Source organism: Aquarana catesbeiana, linkage group LG06, assembly GCF_042186555.1.
Source record: "Aquarana catesbeiana isolate 2022-GZ linkage group LG06, ASM4218655v1, whole genome shotgun sequence".
Classification (NCBI taxonomy): domain Eukaryota; kingdom Metazoa; phylum Chordata; class Amphibia; order Anura; family Ranidae; genus Aquarana; species Aquarana catesbeiana.
Window position 1 is genome coordinate 260,819,810 of NC_133329.1, and position 17,552 is coordinate 260,837,361.

The 17,552-nt window shown below is 44.8% G+C and overlaps 1 protein-coding gene across 1 annotated transcript in view; it reads left to right on the forward strand.

Moving 5' to 3' along the window:
- The window catches only part of LOC141146729 (aldehyde oxidase-like), a 433,392-nt gene that overhangs the window by 240,825 nt on the left and 175,015 nt on the right, over positions 1 to 17,552 (forward strand). The window contains exon 21 of the mRNA XM_073633239.1: positions 7,502 to 7,626. Within this exon, the coding sequence (XP_073489340.1) occupies positions 7,502 to 7,626 (125 nt within the window). The remainder of the gene's footprint in view (positions 1 to 7,501; positions 7,627 to 17,552) is intronic.

Genomic DNA, 17,552 nt, shown 5'->3' on the forward strand with positions numbered 1-17,552 from the left:
TCACTTCGTAATACATTTAGTCATTATGCTAGGGTCTCATTAGCATCAATCCAACACTGCCACACCTTCTCAAATGTCGTAGGGCAGCCCCTGCTTAAATATGTAGCTTTATATAATGGGAGAACCTTGTTTATCATATCTTTCCAAAAGGGTACCGTTGGTGGCTCAGGCTTCTTCCAATAGCTTACTATGGCTTTACGTGCATAAAACAAAACAATAGAAATCAATGTCCTCTGAGCTCTTCTTGGCGCAACACCTTCCAGCAAGCCCAGCAGGCATACCGACACCGTGAGTGGAATAGGCATTTTCAGCAAGGACTGGACAGTGCTAGTTACCCCCGTCCAGAACTTCCTGATCTCCTGACAATGCCAAAAAATATGGTCAAAGTCCGCTGGGCTGTACGCACAACGCCAGCACTCACTTGTACCGGTGCCATATATGGCCGCCAGCTTCACCGGAGTATAATAAATCCTATGCAACAGCTTGAATTGGGTAAGTCTGTCTCTAGTTGATACTAAAATACCAAATGTGTGGTCCCACATATCATCCCAGTCGTCTCTCCCAAAATCAGGGATTAGCGCACTCCAAGTGTCTCTGCACTTATTAAGCATTTTTGGTGTTTCAACAAATAGCCCTTTGTATACCTCCGATAAAGGTTTCTTTAAATTTTCCTCACTCAATAATGATTCTATGGGAGATGTACCTATAACTAGAGAGTCTGATCCAAATTGCGACTTAAACGCGTGGCTAAGTTGCAAATAGCGGAAAAAGTACCAGTTAGGCAGTTTGTGCCTGTCTTTCAGCTGGTTAAAAGTAAAAAGTTTATTACCACCCACTATATGTTTCAATTGTTTTATACCAACTCTGGCCCAAATGATTGGATCGGGAATTGTGTTCAAATACGGGAGTTTGGGGTTGAACCACAGGGCAGTGTCTGGGGACCACACATCAGATTGAGACTTCATCAACGCCCTCAATCTGACCCATGCGCGAATTGTTACTCGCATTGAATCAGTCGGAGATGACATAGCCGATGTTCCTCTATATAGCAAAAATGAAAGGCTCTCAAAGGACCCCAAATGGGCTGCTTCCAAAAACATTTGGCGCGTCCCCGTCATCACGCAGCAACCATCTTCTGGCCACAACCATTTGTCGGGCTATAAAATATTTAAATAAGTCTGGGAGAGCAAGCCCTCCCTGCCCCCAGGGCTCCTGCAGCGTCCTAAGGCCTATTCTGGGGTGTTTTTCAGACCAAATAAAAGACCCAAATATACTGTTTATCTTTTTGAAAAACTTTGCCGGTACCCAGACTGGGGAGTTTCTCAGAAAGTATAAGAAAACCGACAACACCTTCATTTTAATGAGGTTGAGCGAGAGTGGTAGGTGTTTCCACGCTTCCAGCTGTATTTTAGTTTTTGCCAGTGCCGGCATAAGATTTATTGACATATAGTCACTCACTTTAGGCGTTATATTGATACCAAGGTATTTAAACTGTGTTACCCAGGTTATGGGGACCCGTTGTGTTGCCACCGCCCGTGCCCCAGAATCAATGGCCATCGCACTAGACTTCTCCCAGTTCAAACACAACCCTGAGAATCTCGAAAATTCCTCCAGTATTTTGAATACTCCCTCCAGAGACGGACCTGGGTCTTGTAGGAAGAGAAGCATGTCGTCCGCGTACAGGGCAGTACACTCGCGAATGCCCCCCACCCTTAGTGCCTGTACATCCTGGGATTTACGAAGCGCTATAGCCAGTGGCTCTATTGCTAGAACGAACAGGGACGGCGACAGGGGACAACCCTGCCGCGTTCCCCTGCCCACCTCGAATGGCTGCGAAACAGACACACCCAATTTAATTGCTGCCTTTGGCTTACTGTAAAGTAGTGATATCCATGTCCTAAATGTGGCCCCAAACCCCATGTGACGTAACACTGCTGACATATAGTTCCAATCCACAGAATCAAACGCTTTAGCCATATCTAGGGACAAGACCACCCTAGTCCCTTTATTAACATGATCTATCTGCAGGTTTGTATATAGCCTGCGTAGGTTTGTGTCTGTGGAATTCTGTGGGATAAAGCCTGTTTGATCTATGGATACTAAACTAGTGATGACTTTTGATAGTCTAGTGGCCAGAATTTTGGTTGAGATCTTGAGGTCTTGGTTCAATAATGCTATGGGTCTATATGAAGAGCACTCCAACAGATCCTTCCCTGGTTTAGGTAATAGGATAACCTGAGCCTCCAACAGTGACTCCGGTAAAATCTCGTTTTTAAGACAGAAAAGATAGATAGTTTTGAGTCGTGGGACCAAAGTCTCCATGTTTGCCCTGTACCATTCAATACATAGACCGTCAGGCCCTGGTGATTTATGCGGTGGGAATGATTTGATGGCAGTTTCGATCTCTTTTTCAGTGATCTCAGCCTCCAGGTCAGACCCATCAGATTCTGAGAGCATAGGGATTTCTAGAGAAGTTAGCAACGTTTCCAACTCCTGTGAACTATAAGTAGGTATGGGGGTATACAGGGTTCTATAGTAATCTACAAATGTTTCTAAAATGTCATTGGGATCTGTAAGAAGATTACCCTGTCTGTTCCTAATGCACGGTATATTTGTCTGAAGTCTCTGCTCCGCAGCCAAAATTGCCAATAGTTTCCCATTTTTGTCCCCCTTTTCAAAAATGGACTCCTTGTCCAGGAAGTATGTGTCAACTCTGTGAAGTGCAACGCCAACGCCCGTCGCGCCTCCAAGAGCTCCGAGTATGTGACATCTGAATGATCTTTGGCATGTGCTGCTTCACGTGCCCTCTCTGCCTCCTGTAACTCTTGCATTTACTTATTAAAGCTAGCCCTTGCTTGTTTGATGGCCGAAATGTAATGCCCCCGCATGCACGCCTTGAAGGCATCCCATACAATGGGCAAAGACGCTGAACCTAGGTTGTCCTCCCTGTAACTAGAAACATAAGGTGTCACCTGCGATGCCACGGACTCTACCTCTATCCAGCCCGGGTTCAATCTCCATGCTCCTCCTCTAAGTCTTGAAGGCAGACTCATGTGTACAGATAGTGGTGTATGATCTGATAGGCCCCCAGCCAAATAATTTGCACCCTTTATCAGCTGCAACATGAGTGAATTAGCAAATGCTAAGTCTATCCGGAAAGAAGACTTATGTGTTTTAGATAAATATGAAAAACTCCTTGTAATTGGGTTCTTCCAGCGCCATACCTCTGTCAAGGATGCCGTATCTGCCCATGCAGCCAAATCAATCGATGCCGCCCTAGATGCATTAGATGAATCTATTGCGGCACACAGAATGGCATTAAAATCCCCCGCTATCAGCAGGGGGAGATGCATAAAGGGGGCCAGCTTACCCAACAGATCATACAATATCTGAATCTGAAAAGGAGGAGGGACATATACGTTAACCAATACCATTTTGTGTGTAAAGAAGTCAGCCACAATAATTAGATACCGACCTCCTGGGTCGGATATGACATTATGGATTGTACATGGTAATGACTTACTAATTAGGATAGCCACCCCTCTAGCATACGTAGAGTAAGTTGCGTGGAGCGCTCGCTGAATCCAGGGTCTGCGAAGCGACAGAATCCTGTTCCCATCTAAGTGCGTCTCCTGCAAAAACACTAATTGTGGTTTAAGTGGCTTCAAGTATTGAAACATCAGGGCCCTGCGGAATTTATCATTGAGGCCCCTGATGTTCCAAGACACTATGTTAACTATTGACCCCGCCATATTTATATATTATCACATCACAAAAACTACAATGGAATAGAACATTTCTTAGGCGTGACCAGGTTATGTCATCACCCTGTCTGTACATAAGTTTGAGACTATCACCCAACACCCCACTTGGATCGCTGCACATTTCTGAAAAAATCAACCCATAACCTTCATAACCCCTTGCTGCGGTGAAAAACAAAAAACAATAAGAACTATACACCGAGCTTTTACCCGTAACTTGCTTCTGATCTTGTAGGAAGCGTGACCGTAAAAAAAAGGTCAAAAACAAACAGAAAAACAAAATTAGAAAAAAACCTGAGTCCGTCAGTCTAGAAAAACTTCATATTCATGTCTCTTGTACTCCGTGCCTTCATGCCAGAAGCTGTATATTTCCCCCTCTTTCACAAGTAGAAGTTCTTTACTACTATCAAGGCAGCGCCAAACTCCCGAAACCAGTCAAAGGCGACAAAATATCATAATCATCCCAGATTATGATATGAATTCCCCCCCCCCCTCCTCCTTCTCACCCCTCCTTCTCACCCCTCCTATTTTGTGTGTATTAATCACTTGTAATATATGTGAGAGGAATGGTGTAGGTTGTTTGTTAGGAGCGTAGTAGGAAATCACCGTGATTGCTGTATCCATTATATAACCCATGAGTATCAGGTATCTACCTTCTGGGTCTTTAATTTCTGATGATAAGGTGAATGGTGTGGATCGGTGAAATGCAATTAGAGTTCCCCTTTGCTTGGTACAGGCAGAAGCCGTGTAAATTTGTTGATAAAAAGGAGAAATATATTTTGGAGTAGAATCTTTGGTGAAGTGTGTTTCTTGGAGGCATACTATGTGAGCCTTCTTGTTATGGAAAGTACGGAAGGCTTTGGTCCTTTTTTGAGGGACATTTATTCCCTGAACATTCAGGGAAAGTATATTCAGTGGTGCCATGGCAATAGATCAAATAGTTTTGACTTACTTTTTGTTATGCAGAGCTGACTGCACAGATCAACCTGTGTGGACTGAAGAGATGAATAGATAGAAAAGAAACCAGTGAATTCTGGAGTAAAGAGTAAACAAAAAACATATGAGATTAGATGATACATTGTATAAATTATTTTTTGCAAGTAATCACAATTTACCCATGAAAGAGAATAAATATCTCTCTCAGGGGAATAAGTGCCTTCGTCACACTCCCACATAATATGGTTGGGAGAATGAGGAGGGCTAATGGGGGTACACGGATCTTCCGCTTACAGGAGAGAAGTGCTATGTCAAAAGACATCAAAATGATGTTTCATTAATTGGAGTGCAGAATATAGTTTTTGTTGAAATTATTTATTCCAGGGTGGTTGTATATGGTTAGTCTTGCCCTAGGCTAAATAATTCAGTTAGAAAGGTACTGTTAATAACTTTGGTATTGATGAAGATAGTTTGAATTATTTTGGGATTTTAACCCTTTTAGAGTAAACAATTACATATTTTATTCATACGTAACTGTTTAGATATGTTAACTCATAAAATTGAGGTTGTATTGCTTCAGATTAGAATAAACAAAAACATAATTCTAGGAACTAGTTAGGTAATAATATATTTGTTTTAAGAAAAGAAAGAAAAAGCTTCCATTACTTCTGGATTATTGAACATATTTGTCCTAAAAAGTAATAAATCTATTGTTATTACCTGATAATATATAACTGAACAAGAATTTCCTTATTTCACTTATATATTCTAAGGCTATATGAATCAGAAGTAATAAGAAATATAACTGGAATGTAACATGATCCCACACAGTGTGTGACTATCAGAATGCAGTTACATTCAGTTATAAATATAGGTTTTTTATAGAGAACCATCTCTTAGTATAATAAATGAAGAGATATCAGGAATTAGGATGTCAGTCCATTGAATCTTCTTGGTCCATGGATGATGTGGCATAACGGCCTCTTTTGTGAGAATGATGATTCCCATTTTGTTCTAAAATTTTCTGGGTGCTGCCTGAAGGTGAAGATGATGCCATTCTTCTGCGTGTGGGAGAGTTGCTGCTTGTGGGTTCTGTCAGATTTAATTTTAAAAGGGTTTGTTGTAGTTCATCTGCTGATCTGCTTCTGTAAATTGTACCTTGGTAGTTAAATCTGACTGAAAAGGGGAAGCCCCATTGATACATAATGTTGTGGCGTTGCAGTTCCATTAGTTGGGGTTTCATGGATCGTCTTTTAGTAATAGTAAGTTGGGATAGGTCAGCAAAAATTTGATAATTGTGTCCTTGGAAATTAAGTTCCTTTTTTTCTCTTGCAGCAATTAGTATTTGTTCTTTCGTTCTGTAATAATGAAATTTTGTGATTATATCACGTGGGGGTCCATCTTTCTTTTTGGCTGTGAGGGCTCTGTGTACTCTGTCCAGTTCTAAACGTTCAATAGGGATATCTGGCTTTAGTTCTTGTAATAGAGCAGTAATAGTAGATTGCAGGTCTGTCACAGTTTCAGGTATTCCCCTTATGCGCAAGTTTGAACCTCTGGCTCTATTTTCGTAATCTTCGAGCTTAGTTTGAAGTATTAAATTCTCTTTTTTTAATTGTTCCAATTCTGTTATATTTTCTTGGGTTGTAATTTCAATTTCATCCATTTTTATTTCTAAGGCTGCGGTGCGGTTTCCCAGCTCTCTTATTTCTTTGGTTAGGCTTTTTGTTATTTGGTCTGAGGTTTGTTTTAAAGCCTTATGAAGCATCTTTTCAAATTGTAATAATATTACTGGGGATACTGAGGAGGCTTGTGGAGAAGTTTGTGAGAGGATTTGTTCTGTATCTGACTCAAATGGAGAGTCTTGCTGTGACATTTTCTGTCTGTGAGAGCGCCCTGATGCTGTATATTGTGAGGTGACTGGAGCTGCTTCTGCTGCAGTGAGTGCCTGTGAGCTCTTTGTGAGGTGATTTTTATTTCTGCCACGGTTTCCTCCCAGTACCATATTTCCTGCCCAAACTTTCACAGTTTGTTCCCTGGGGCAAAAAGGTTCAAATGGATACCTTTTGAGCCTGCAGGCTCCGCTTTGTCCTTCTCTTCTCTCCTCAGCGGTGTGGAGCTCTAACAATGCATGTCTGCTCTGCTAGGCTCCGCCTCCTGCCGCCCTCATAGATTTATTTCAAGTTAAAAAAAATATGTGGATTTATGGTCTAAAACAGCTGTGGTTGGCTAGCTTGTTCAAAGTGTATTGACTTAAAATATAATTTAAAGGCAATATTTTTATTTTATTTTAAAAGAGGAATTATAACACCTGTCAGGTTTTTATTGCTGTCTGTGCCCCCATTAGGGAGATTCACCCTTACCATTTGTGCCAGTGACCATTATCACCAAAAGTGAAAGAAATCCCAAATTTTTAATGATCATCAGAACAGGAATAGAGGGGAAACATTCCAAAGGGCACATTAGTTCTGTTGACTCTGGTGACTATCAGGGATTCACCTCACTTCCTGTTTTGACTATAGGACAGGTAGTGAAGGTAAATCCCCCCCCCATCGGCACACAGAGGCAAAAAAACTGACTAAGGTCATAACCCTCCCTTACTCTATGTCTATAGTTCTACTTTAATACTACTCATTGGAGATGGAGCTGAGTAATATTTTTATAGTGTATTAATGTGATCCTTAAAATCTTAAACAAGAGCGTATACTTGACTTACTACTATAATGTGTTAAAATTAGGATACACACCGCAAAGTGGAAGCTGAATAAAAAATATTGATTTTGACTCTTACTACTTGAATGCTATAGGTGAGCTACATATTGGAGGACAGGAGCATTTCTACATGGAGACCCAAAGCATCCGTGTTATCCCCAAAACAGAGAACCAGGAAATTGAGATATATGCAGCAACGCAGGATCCAACATACATGCAGGTCTGTGATTTCATTTTATAGTGTGAAAACTGTGCCTTGAATTACTGATGAATGTGTAACCAGAAATTGGCCTTTCCATTCATATGGGGAAAATTTAATGTATATTTCAATATGATTGTTATGTAATTCTCTCATGTTATAGGAACCAGGATAGCATCAGGAAATGTAAAGAATCTCAAATGCATTTTGGCAGGTGAAGCATGCATAGAACAGCTGGTAGGTTATGGGCAACAGAGGCAGAGAACTTTGGCAATGACAAATTGCAGTCCTACAAGCCTTTTAAACAAGTATTGTTTATATAGTATAGTTCCTTTTATTATAAATGAAATTCACCTACTGGAGAAACAAACTGCAAGTAACCAAACTAGAGGATATAGAAGGCATAGCTGTTCTATGCTGCATAAATATAATGAAAACACAGTCTGTATTTAGGTTCCGGTCCATGTCCACATGGGACCTGGGGACATTTACACCTTCTGCACCTCCTGTATTTATACCCTGTGATCTGAAGTCATTAACTGCTGCAATATTTTATGTTCTCCAATAAAGGAAAGGTACTGAAAATATTAGATGTCATCAATAGAAATGAAACATTAGTACAGCCGAATCTTCCTTCTAATTCTGGTAGGATATATGTAGTGGTACCCACGAAGGAGCTGCTTAAGTTTGTTCAGTCCATTACCCTGCCTCTCAATCCTAATAACAGCCTCAGTCCCCTCTGGGTCACCTGGTAATACTGTAAGTGCAATGACTAATGAGAAACACACACGTTATGATAAAACACAGAAATTGTCTTTATTGCAATATTTCTGTGGAAGAATAACAGACAATAACAGTATATACTGTATATTCAGGTAATCAACTGGAGAGCAATAACTGAGATGAAGAGCAATATAGCTAAATACTATATTCAGGCTGCTTTCAGGGGATTCTCAACCTGATAATAACCTCAAGAGAGGGCAGAGGTACACTTAAATGGCAAATAAATCACAATATGACACTTTATATTGGATTGGTTACCTCTACTCAAATTTGGCTCTATGAGTCCAGGCAGAAGGAGAGCAGAAGATTGACCCTCTTTATGTCAGACCTCTCTCTTCTGTCCCCTGACACCAAAGGCCCAACTACAAACACTGTACTCCGTTCAATATTCAGTGGTTTAACGTCCCAGATAAACTATCCCGCACACCCACTACATATACAGAGCCCTGAATATGTGTGTGTGTGCCCATATGGCACCAGTAACTTCAGTCTCTTGGAAGAAAGATGAGGCTTTGGATTCTTTAGCTTGCCACTCTTGCTGGTGCACTTAAACTCCTGAATAGCAGGGCCAAACAACACAACTGACCTGGATTATCAAGTAAAGAATGCAAGATCTTCCTCAGCAGGATGAAAGGACAATGGTGTCTGTATACAGTGTCTCTGTATCTAAATAGCCTTATGTCCTGTAGCACTACAGATGTCAGCAAGGTGACTAAGAGCAATGATGTCTGTATACAGTGTCCATACAACATACAAATCTGTGTGCAGTGTCCTTGTTTTCCTGCAAATGGGCAAATGTCCCCTCACCCAATCCTGCGATCAAGGCCCAAACTAACGTCCTGAAACAGGCAGGCTCTTCTAGTGACCCGACTGGTCACATCACACTGGAACGCTCCACACCGTCAGTGCAGGTGCGTCTGGATATGCACCTGGGATCCCCCTCTCTCAGGCTGGATGTCCCGACTGGCTGTGGATGCCTGAAATCACGTGGTGGATTGACTTTGGAGGCAGTCCCTCTCCCTAGGTCTAATCTCTTCCTCTGCCTCGTGTAGTCTTAATTCTTCTCAGGAAATCAAAATGGAGTGTCTCCTTTCCTTCCCTCAGAGCATTCTGGCATTTGCAGTCCTGCCTCTTTAAAAGTCAGTGAGGCTGCTCTGTGCTGATACTTCATATTCCAGAGTCCTTTGCAGCTGCATCCTGCAGCTTAGTACAGTCCCTCTGATTGTCTGCTGTAACTGTGCCTTTAATTGGCACCTCTTCTGCCAATGGAAGCACAGGGCAGAGAGTGGGCAGAGCAGTCAGTGTCGATGAGGAGAAGGAGGGGGGAAATCCCCTGCAGACATTACAGGCGCTCTCTCCCTCTTCCAGGCTGGAAAGCCTGTGTACATCGAGGCAGCCAGCTTTGCGGGGTCACAGGTGACAGAGTGAAGCACCCACTACACACTTCCCCCACCAAAGAACCTTTGGTCCTCCAAAGGAAGTAACAGTCCTTGACCTGGTACATGCTTGAAGAATACATGTGGAAGGAAAGCGGATTAATGTACACAGGAAAACAGTTTGCATTTGCATAAGAACCTGGCAGAGGAACCTCCCACCAATGAGCATAGGAAGGAAGTTTGTCCTGCCTATAGGCCACCCTTTATAGGGATGACCCTACCAGTTGTGCCAAGGAGTAAAACAGGGTTGCCCTTCACCAAAGCAGCGGTGAACAGGTCAGGTATGTCAAGAGTCCCTTGAGGGGAGAGGACAATTCATTTGGAGCTCTCACCCAACACATCACAGGCCAGTCTCTTGAAATGGGAAATGACTCTTTGTTTCCTCTGTTCCACTGGCTCTGGCACAGTAGGCTCACTAGCCTCTTCTTCCTGTTTGACTTCTGCCTCCTGCAGATCAGTCTCTTTCGCTTCTGCTGTGGATCCTTCTTCATCCACTGTGGGAGAGAGATGCTTCTGGCCCTCCTGCAGACACTGAGGGTAAGAGATCACATCTGGGGACAAAAGGGACTAGCAACTGCTTCACCAGATCTGTGTTGGTCGCTACAATCAACAAACTTCTTGTAGACCCTGGCAGCCAAGGACACACAATGGCCAGTGTCTCAAAATTCTGAGGCTTTCCAACCTTCAATGGATCACACGATAACTTGATCCGTAGGTAGCCATCACAAGGGTAATCCTCCATCTGAATAGACTGGATCTCTATATCTTCCAACTTTTGCAGGGGCATATATGACAAATACCTCTTGTAAAAGTCTCTGGTCAGCAAAGTAGCCTGAGCACCTGAATCAAGAATGGCCCTCATAAAGATTTCTTCCACCAAAACAGGCACTACAGGCACTACAGGCAAAGGGCCTAGCAACTGGGCAGGCAGCTTGGTGGGAGCATCTGTAACAGCAGGTTTGCGTGACTGGATTCGTGCTTCCTTCAACTTCCTGCGTTGAGAATTTAGCTTCTGGCGTTGTTTTGGAGGCCGATAGGCATCCCTCACTGAAACGGCATAAACTGCAGGCGCCCTCCATTGTGCTCTTGCAGAATCAGTGAAGGTTCTTCTTGAAGGCCTTCTCTCCATCCTTGGGTCTTTTCTCTGTGGTCCACGCCAGTCTTCTGTCTGTGGACTTGGGCATACTCTCTGGTAATGACCCACACAGCCACAGTGTAGACATATGTCTTGATTCTTTGTCCTCTGGCCAGGCGCAGCAGGCGAGTCCGTGGATACATTGTGACCCATAACAGCCTTGTTGGACGACTCAGCGAACTTTGCTGCCAACATGTTTACCATATCCATCATCTGAGACATCCGTAGCTTCAATGCCGCTATCTCAGACTTTATATCTAGTTGCTCTGCTTTTTTGTACAACCTGAAGGTAGCGGCTGTGTCTACTTTGGTGACTTGACTTGATGACCCAGTCATCATCTCTTTTAACTGGGACATCTGAGTCTTCAGGAGCTCGGTCTCTGAATCACTATCAGTTGTACTGGCCACCCTGACCCCAACAGCAGATTCCAACCTTCGGCCCTACTTGTTTTCCAGCTGGGCCTTTTCTTCTCTAATGACCTTCATTAGTTTAGAGTAAGTAAAAGAGTCACTCAGACCCCGGGCTAGAAGTTGTTGTAGCAGAGCACGATCCAGCGGCTGAGCTCCTCTTTGCATTTGTCGCATGAGAGCTCTACTTGCAGCTTTGGCTTCCATTGCATTTGGTGCAGAATATGATCTAGCTGCCCAACATAGGCTGATAGCTTCTCACCCTCTATCTTGTAAGTGTGGTTAAAGAGATAAATTAACTCTGCACCATCTTCAATTCTTCCAGAGACCTCACGGAGTGCTCCCAAGCACTTGGAAGTAGTGCAGCTGGGTTTATCCCGCTTCAGGTTCCTATTGACATCCAGAGCTGGAGCCCAGAGGCTTTCAACCACTCTTTGCCTCTTTACTATGTCGGCCACTTCCCACCCTTCAACTGCTTGATTAGCTTGATCAATCCAGGTGTCAAAATCATCCTCTCCTGAGGGTGTGGGAACTTTCCCCGAGAAGAACTGTAGCTTGCGGTAACTGTAATCAGTCAGCATTGCTGGTTCGTGAGGAGCCCTTCAACCAGTTTCCCAAACTCGGCTACTAGAGGGGGAAAGATATTTTCAGGGATGTGGTTGGCATGGAGGTGATGGCCTCTGGATCTGGCTGGATATGTCCCGAGCTCCCCAAGTTGGAGATCTGTCCATCTGGAAAGATCAACAAGGCTAAGGATAAGCCCCTGCAAGGCAATGGGAACTCCCTTCTTTCACTCCGTCAAAACAGAGGTAGTATCAGAGCTAGGATCTGCCTTCACATCCAAAATGCTTACTCTTTGGCTCAGGTCCAAGGCATCCAGGGCTTCACGGACATGATCCTCAGTACAGTCATCACCAGGAACTTAAGTCCCCACACACAGCTCCACTTGGCCATTTTCTTCTGTACACCACTGGATCACAGCAGCAGGGTCCATCTTGGCGTCTTTAGGGGTGCTGCTTGAGGAGTTGATTGCAGAGTAGCGGTAATATCTCGGATGAGCCTCCACGTGTAGCGGTACCCTGAAGGAGCTACTTAAGTTTTTTCAGTCTTTTACTCTGCTTTTCAACCCTAATAACAGCCTCAGCCCCCTCTAGCACACCTGGCAATAGTGTAAGTGCAATGACCAATGAGAAACACACGTTATAATAAAACACAGAAATTGTCTTTACTGCAATATTTCTGTGGAAGAATAACAGACAGTAAACAGTATCCACAGGACAGCAATAACTGAGATGAAGAGCAATATAGCTCAATACTATATTCAGGCTGCTTTCAGGAGATTCCAAACCTGAGAATAACCCCAAGAGAAGAGGCACACTTAAATGGCAAATAAATCACAATATGACACTTTATATTGAATTGGTTACCTCTACTCAAATTTGGCTCTATGAGTCCAAGCAGGAAAGCAGAAGACTGACCCTCTTTATGTCAGACCTCTCTCTTCTGTCCCCTGACTAGGGATGAGCCGAACACCCCCCCGGTTTGGTTCGCAGCAGAACATTCGAACGGACCGAAAGTTCGTGTGAACTTTAGAGCCCCGTTAAAGTCTATGGGACTCCAACGTGAGAATTCAAAAGTGCGAATTTTAAAGGCTAATATGCAAGTTATTGTCCTTAATAGAGTTTGGGGACCTGGGTCCTGCCCCAGGGTACATGTATCAATGCAAAAAAAAGTTTTAAAAACGGCCGTTTTTTCGGGAGTAGTGATTTTAATGATGCTTAAAGTGAAAAAATAAAAGTGAAATATTCCTTTAAATATCGTGCCTGGGGGCAAATAAAAAAAAGGAAAGGTGTGGGGCCCCCAGGCCCTATATACTCTGAACAGCAGTATACAGGCAGTGCAAACAAGACAGGGACTGTAGGTTTGTTCTTAAGTAGAATCTACGTGTAGCTCCAGCCAAAAAAATCTATTTTTTGGAAGCTTTTTGGAAAACATAGGGAAGGATTTATCACCCCTGTAACATTTGTTTTGTTGTCTGTGCACTTGTTCAGAAGATTTCACCTCACTTTCTGTCCCAATGACAATTGGATTTTGAAAATTTGGGGTTTGTAGTGAAACAAGGAACTCTTACAGGAGAGAATTTCCCTTCCTAGGGGTAGATTTCCTCCCCCTTCATGTTGTCTCCTTCCGTTTGCAAGTAGGAGTCGTTTGTAAGTTGGATGTTTGAAAGTAGGGGCCTGGCCTATATACTCTGCAGAAATTTGGGCCTTAGGTGTTGGTTTTGCCACAACACTGTAAGCCCTCACAGTTACTCTTAGTGGGTGCAGGAACGGGCCCTGCTGTGAAATATTAGATCAAGAATAGTAATTACATGCCCCTGTTGAACAGGGGCAGAAAAATTGGGCCTTTGGTGGTGGATGGTGGGGTGGTGTTGCCACAGCACTGTAAGGCCTCACAGTTACTCTTGGTGGGCGCAGTAACGGGCCCTGCTGTGAAATATTAGATCAAGAATTGTAATTACATGCCCCTGTTAAACAGGGGCTAAAAAATTGGGCCTAAGTCACTGGTGCTGGTGCCACAACACTGCAACCCCTCACAGATACTCTAGTTGGAGCGCAGGAATGAGCCCTGCTGCAAAGTATTGCCTCAAAAATTGTAATTATACGCTCCTGTTAAATAGAGGCTAAAAAAGTGGGCCTTAGGCGCTGGTGCCACAACACTGCAACCCCTCACAGATACTCTAGTTGGAGCGCAGGAATGAGCCCTGCTGCAAAGTATTGCATCAAAAATTGTAATTACACGCCCCTGTTAAACTGGGGCTGAAAAATTGGGCCTTAGGCACTGGTGCCACAACACTGCAACCCCTAACAGATACTCTAGTTGGAGCGCAGGAATGATCCCTGCTGCAAAGTATTGCATCAAAAATTTTAATTACACGCCCCTGTTAAACAGGGGCAGAAAAATTGGCCCTCAGCCACTGGTGGCGGTGCCCAGAACCAAAAATGTTCTTACAAGCTATCAGCATGAACATTGAGGAGGAAGAAGAAGTCACTCAGCATAACAGGATAGTCACTCAGCATCAGCGTAGGCAGTCTTGAAGGGATCTCACATTAAAAAAAAATGATTCGGTTACATCAGCATCAGGTGCTTGGAAGCTGGTGATCCAAGACTAATTCATTTTTATGAAGGTCAGTCGATCAACCGATTCGGTGGACAGGCGCACCCTGTGATTGGTTACAAAGCCTCCAGCAGCACTGAATGTGTGTTCCGAAAGAACGCTGGATGCAGGACAGGCCAGTAGCTCAATTGCATACTGTGCAAGCTCTGGCCAGTGATCCATCCTCAAGACCCAGTGACCCAGAGGATTTTCGATGGGAAAGGTGTCCAAGTCTGATCTTCCCCCTAGGTATGCCTGCACCATGTGAATCAGACGCTGGCGATGGTTGCTGGAACCGATCATACCTTGGGGCTGCGGACTAAATAATTGTCTGATCGCATCAGTCAGACGGCCACCTTCTCCACAGCTCCTTCTGTGACTGACCGAAGCCTCAGCAACTTGTTATCCAGGAGGACCAGGAAATTGTAACCTCCCAGGCTCTGGAAACGCATTGCACAAACCTTTCTGCAAGGCCTCCCGAAGATGTTTCATCCTCTGCTCCCTCTGTGACGGAAAGATAAGGTCCACAACCTTACCCTTGTAACGTGGATCAAGGAGGGTTGCCAGCCAGTAATGAGTCCTCTCCTTGATACCATGAATACGAGGATCCTCCCGCAGGCTTTGCAGGATCAGGGAGGCCATGCAGTGTAGGTTTACTGAGGCATTCGGTCAGGAGTCCTCTGGGTCACGAAGGACGACATGATCCGCAGCCACCTCCTCCCAGCCACATACAAGTCCATGGGTTTCTTGGGACTGTAAATGATCCCTTGAAGACTGCTGCTGATGCTGAGTGCTGGGCTCCACCTCCATGCTGACACAATCCTCCTCCTCTTCCTGTGTGATCGGTGGGCACGCAGGAACACTGTCAGAATAAAGGGGGCCTTGAGAGGTAAGGAAGTTCTCCTCTTCCTGCCTCTGTTCTGCCTCAAGTGCCCTGTCCATTATTCCACGCAGTGTGTGCTCCAACAGATGGACAAGAGGGACAGTGTCACTGATGCATGCACTGTCACTGCTCACTATCCTCGTGGCCTCCTCAAATGGTGACAGGACAGTACATGCATCCCTGATCATGGCCCACTGGCATGGGGAAAAAAAACAAGCTCCCCTGACCCTGTCCTGGTGCCATAGTCGCAGAGGTACTCATTGATGGCCCTCTGCTGCGTGTGCAGCCGCTGCAGCATGGCCAACTTTGAGTTCCACCTGGTGGGCATGTCACAGATTAGGCGGTTCTTGGGCAGGTTAAATTCCTTTTGGAGGTCAGCCAGGTGAGCACTGGCATTATATGACCTGCAGAAATGCACACAGACTTTCCTGGCCTGCCTCAGGACATCCTGTAAGCCCGGATACCTGCCCTGCATCACCAAGTTAAGGACGTGAGCCAAACAGGGCACATGGGTCAGTTGTCCCTGTCGGAGGGCCGAGAGGGAGTTGGTGCCATTGTCGCAAACCACTATTCCTGGCTTAAGCTGGTGTAGTGTCAACCACCTCTGAGCCAGCCCCTGCAGAGCTGACAGAATCTCTGCCCCAGTGTGTCTCCTATCCCCCAAGCACACCAGCTCAAGCACTGCATGGCATCTTTTTGCCTGTGTGCTTGCATAGCCCCTTAAACGCCTACGGAGCACCGCTGGTTCTGAGGACAAATCAGCACAGGAAGAGGCCATGGAGGAAGAAGAGGAGGGAGGGAGTGGAGGAGAGAGGTGTGGCAGAATCACCACTAGTAGAATTTTGGAGGCATGGTGGCGGAACAACCTCCAACACAACTGCACCCTGTCCTGCATCTTTCCCAGCTGCCAGCAGAGTCACCCAGTGCGCAGTGAAAGATAGGTAACGTCCCTGTCCATGCGTGCTGGACCATGAGTCAGCGGTAATATGCACCATCGAGGCATGGACATTGCCTTCCACATGCCGATAGAGAGCCGGAATCGCCTTCCGTGAAAAAAAGTGGTGTTTGGGAACCTGCCACTGAGGTACCGCACATTCCACAAACTCACGGAAGGAAACAGAGTCTACCAACTGAAAAGGCAGCAGTTGAAGTGCTAGAAATTTAGCCAAGCTAGCATTCAACCGCTGGGCATGTGGATAGCTGGGAGCGAACTTCTTTCGCCGGTGGAGCAACTGGGGTAGGGAAATCTGCCTGCTAGAATCGGACGTTGGTGTACTGATAGCAGATTGCCCGCAAGTACTTGGCAGTAGCACACCTAATTCTACACCATCATTCCTCTCAGTGTAGGTTTCTGAGAGGACTGAAGGTATAGTGGGGTTTGAGGTCCCAGCTGATGAGGAGGAGCAAGGAGAGGTTGGTTGGTAGCCCTTAAGCTGGCCCCTGGAGGGCATCCTGCCTCGTTGGAGAAGTAACCTCCTCCTCCTGCTCCTCCCCTTCTCCTCCTCTCTCCTATCCGGCACCCACGTAGAGTCAGTGAGCTCATCATCCCCTCCCTCCTCATCACTGGAGTAAACCTGGCAGTATGCCACAGCTGGGGGAACATGACTGCCTGTTTGTTGTCCTTCTTGGGCACCCCCTCTCTCTGGGCTCACGTTACTGCCTTCCTCAAGCTGGGTACCATCATCGGAGCCTTCAATACGCTGCCCATCCTCCTGCAGCATGTACCCGACACTGTGGTCAAACAGTTTGGGGGACTCCTCTGGTGGGGCTAGGGAGGGAGTAACTGATGATGACCTCGAGTCCAAGGAATAGGCCGTTTTGGCACCTGCATTGGCAGCCAAGGTAGCCTGGGTGACAGAGGATGAGGACGGCTTGTTCATCCACTCTACCAACTCTTCGGCATGTTGTGGCTCAACACGGCCTAAACTGAATACAGTGTTGTGTGTGTGTGTGTGTATATATATATATATATATATATACATACAACACCTGGGATGCATATATATATACTAAATACTGAGGAAAAAAATTGTTTTTTTATATATTTTTTGGGGATATTTATTATAGCAAAAAGTAAAAAAATTGCCTTTTTTTAAAAATTGTCGCTCTATTTTTGTTTATAGCACAAAAAAATAAAAACCTGCT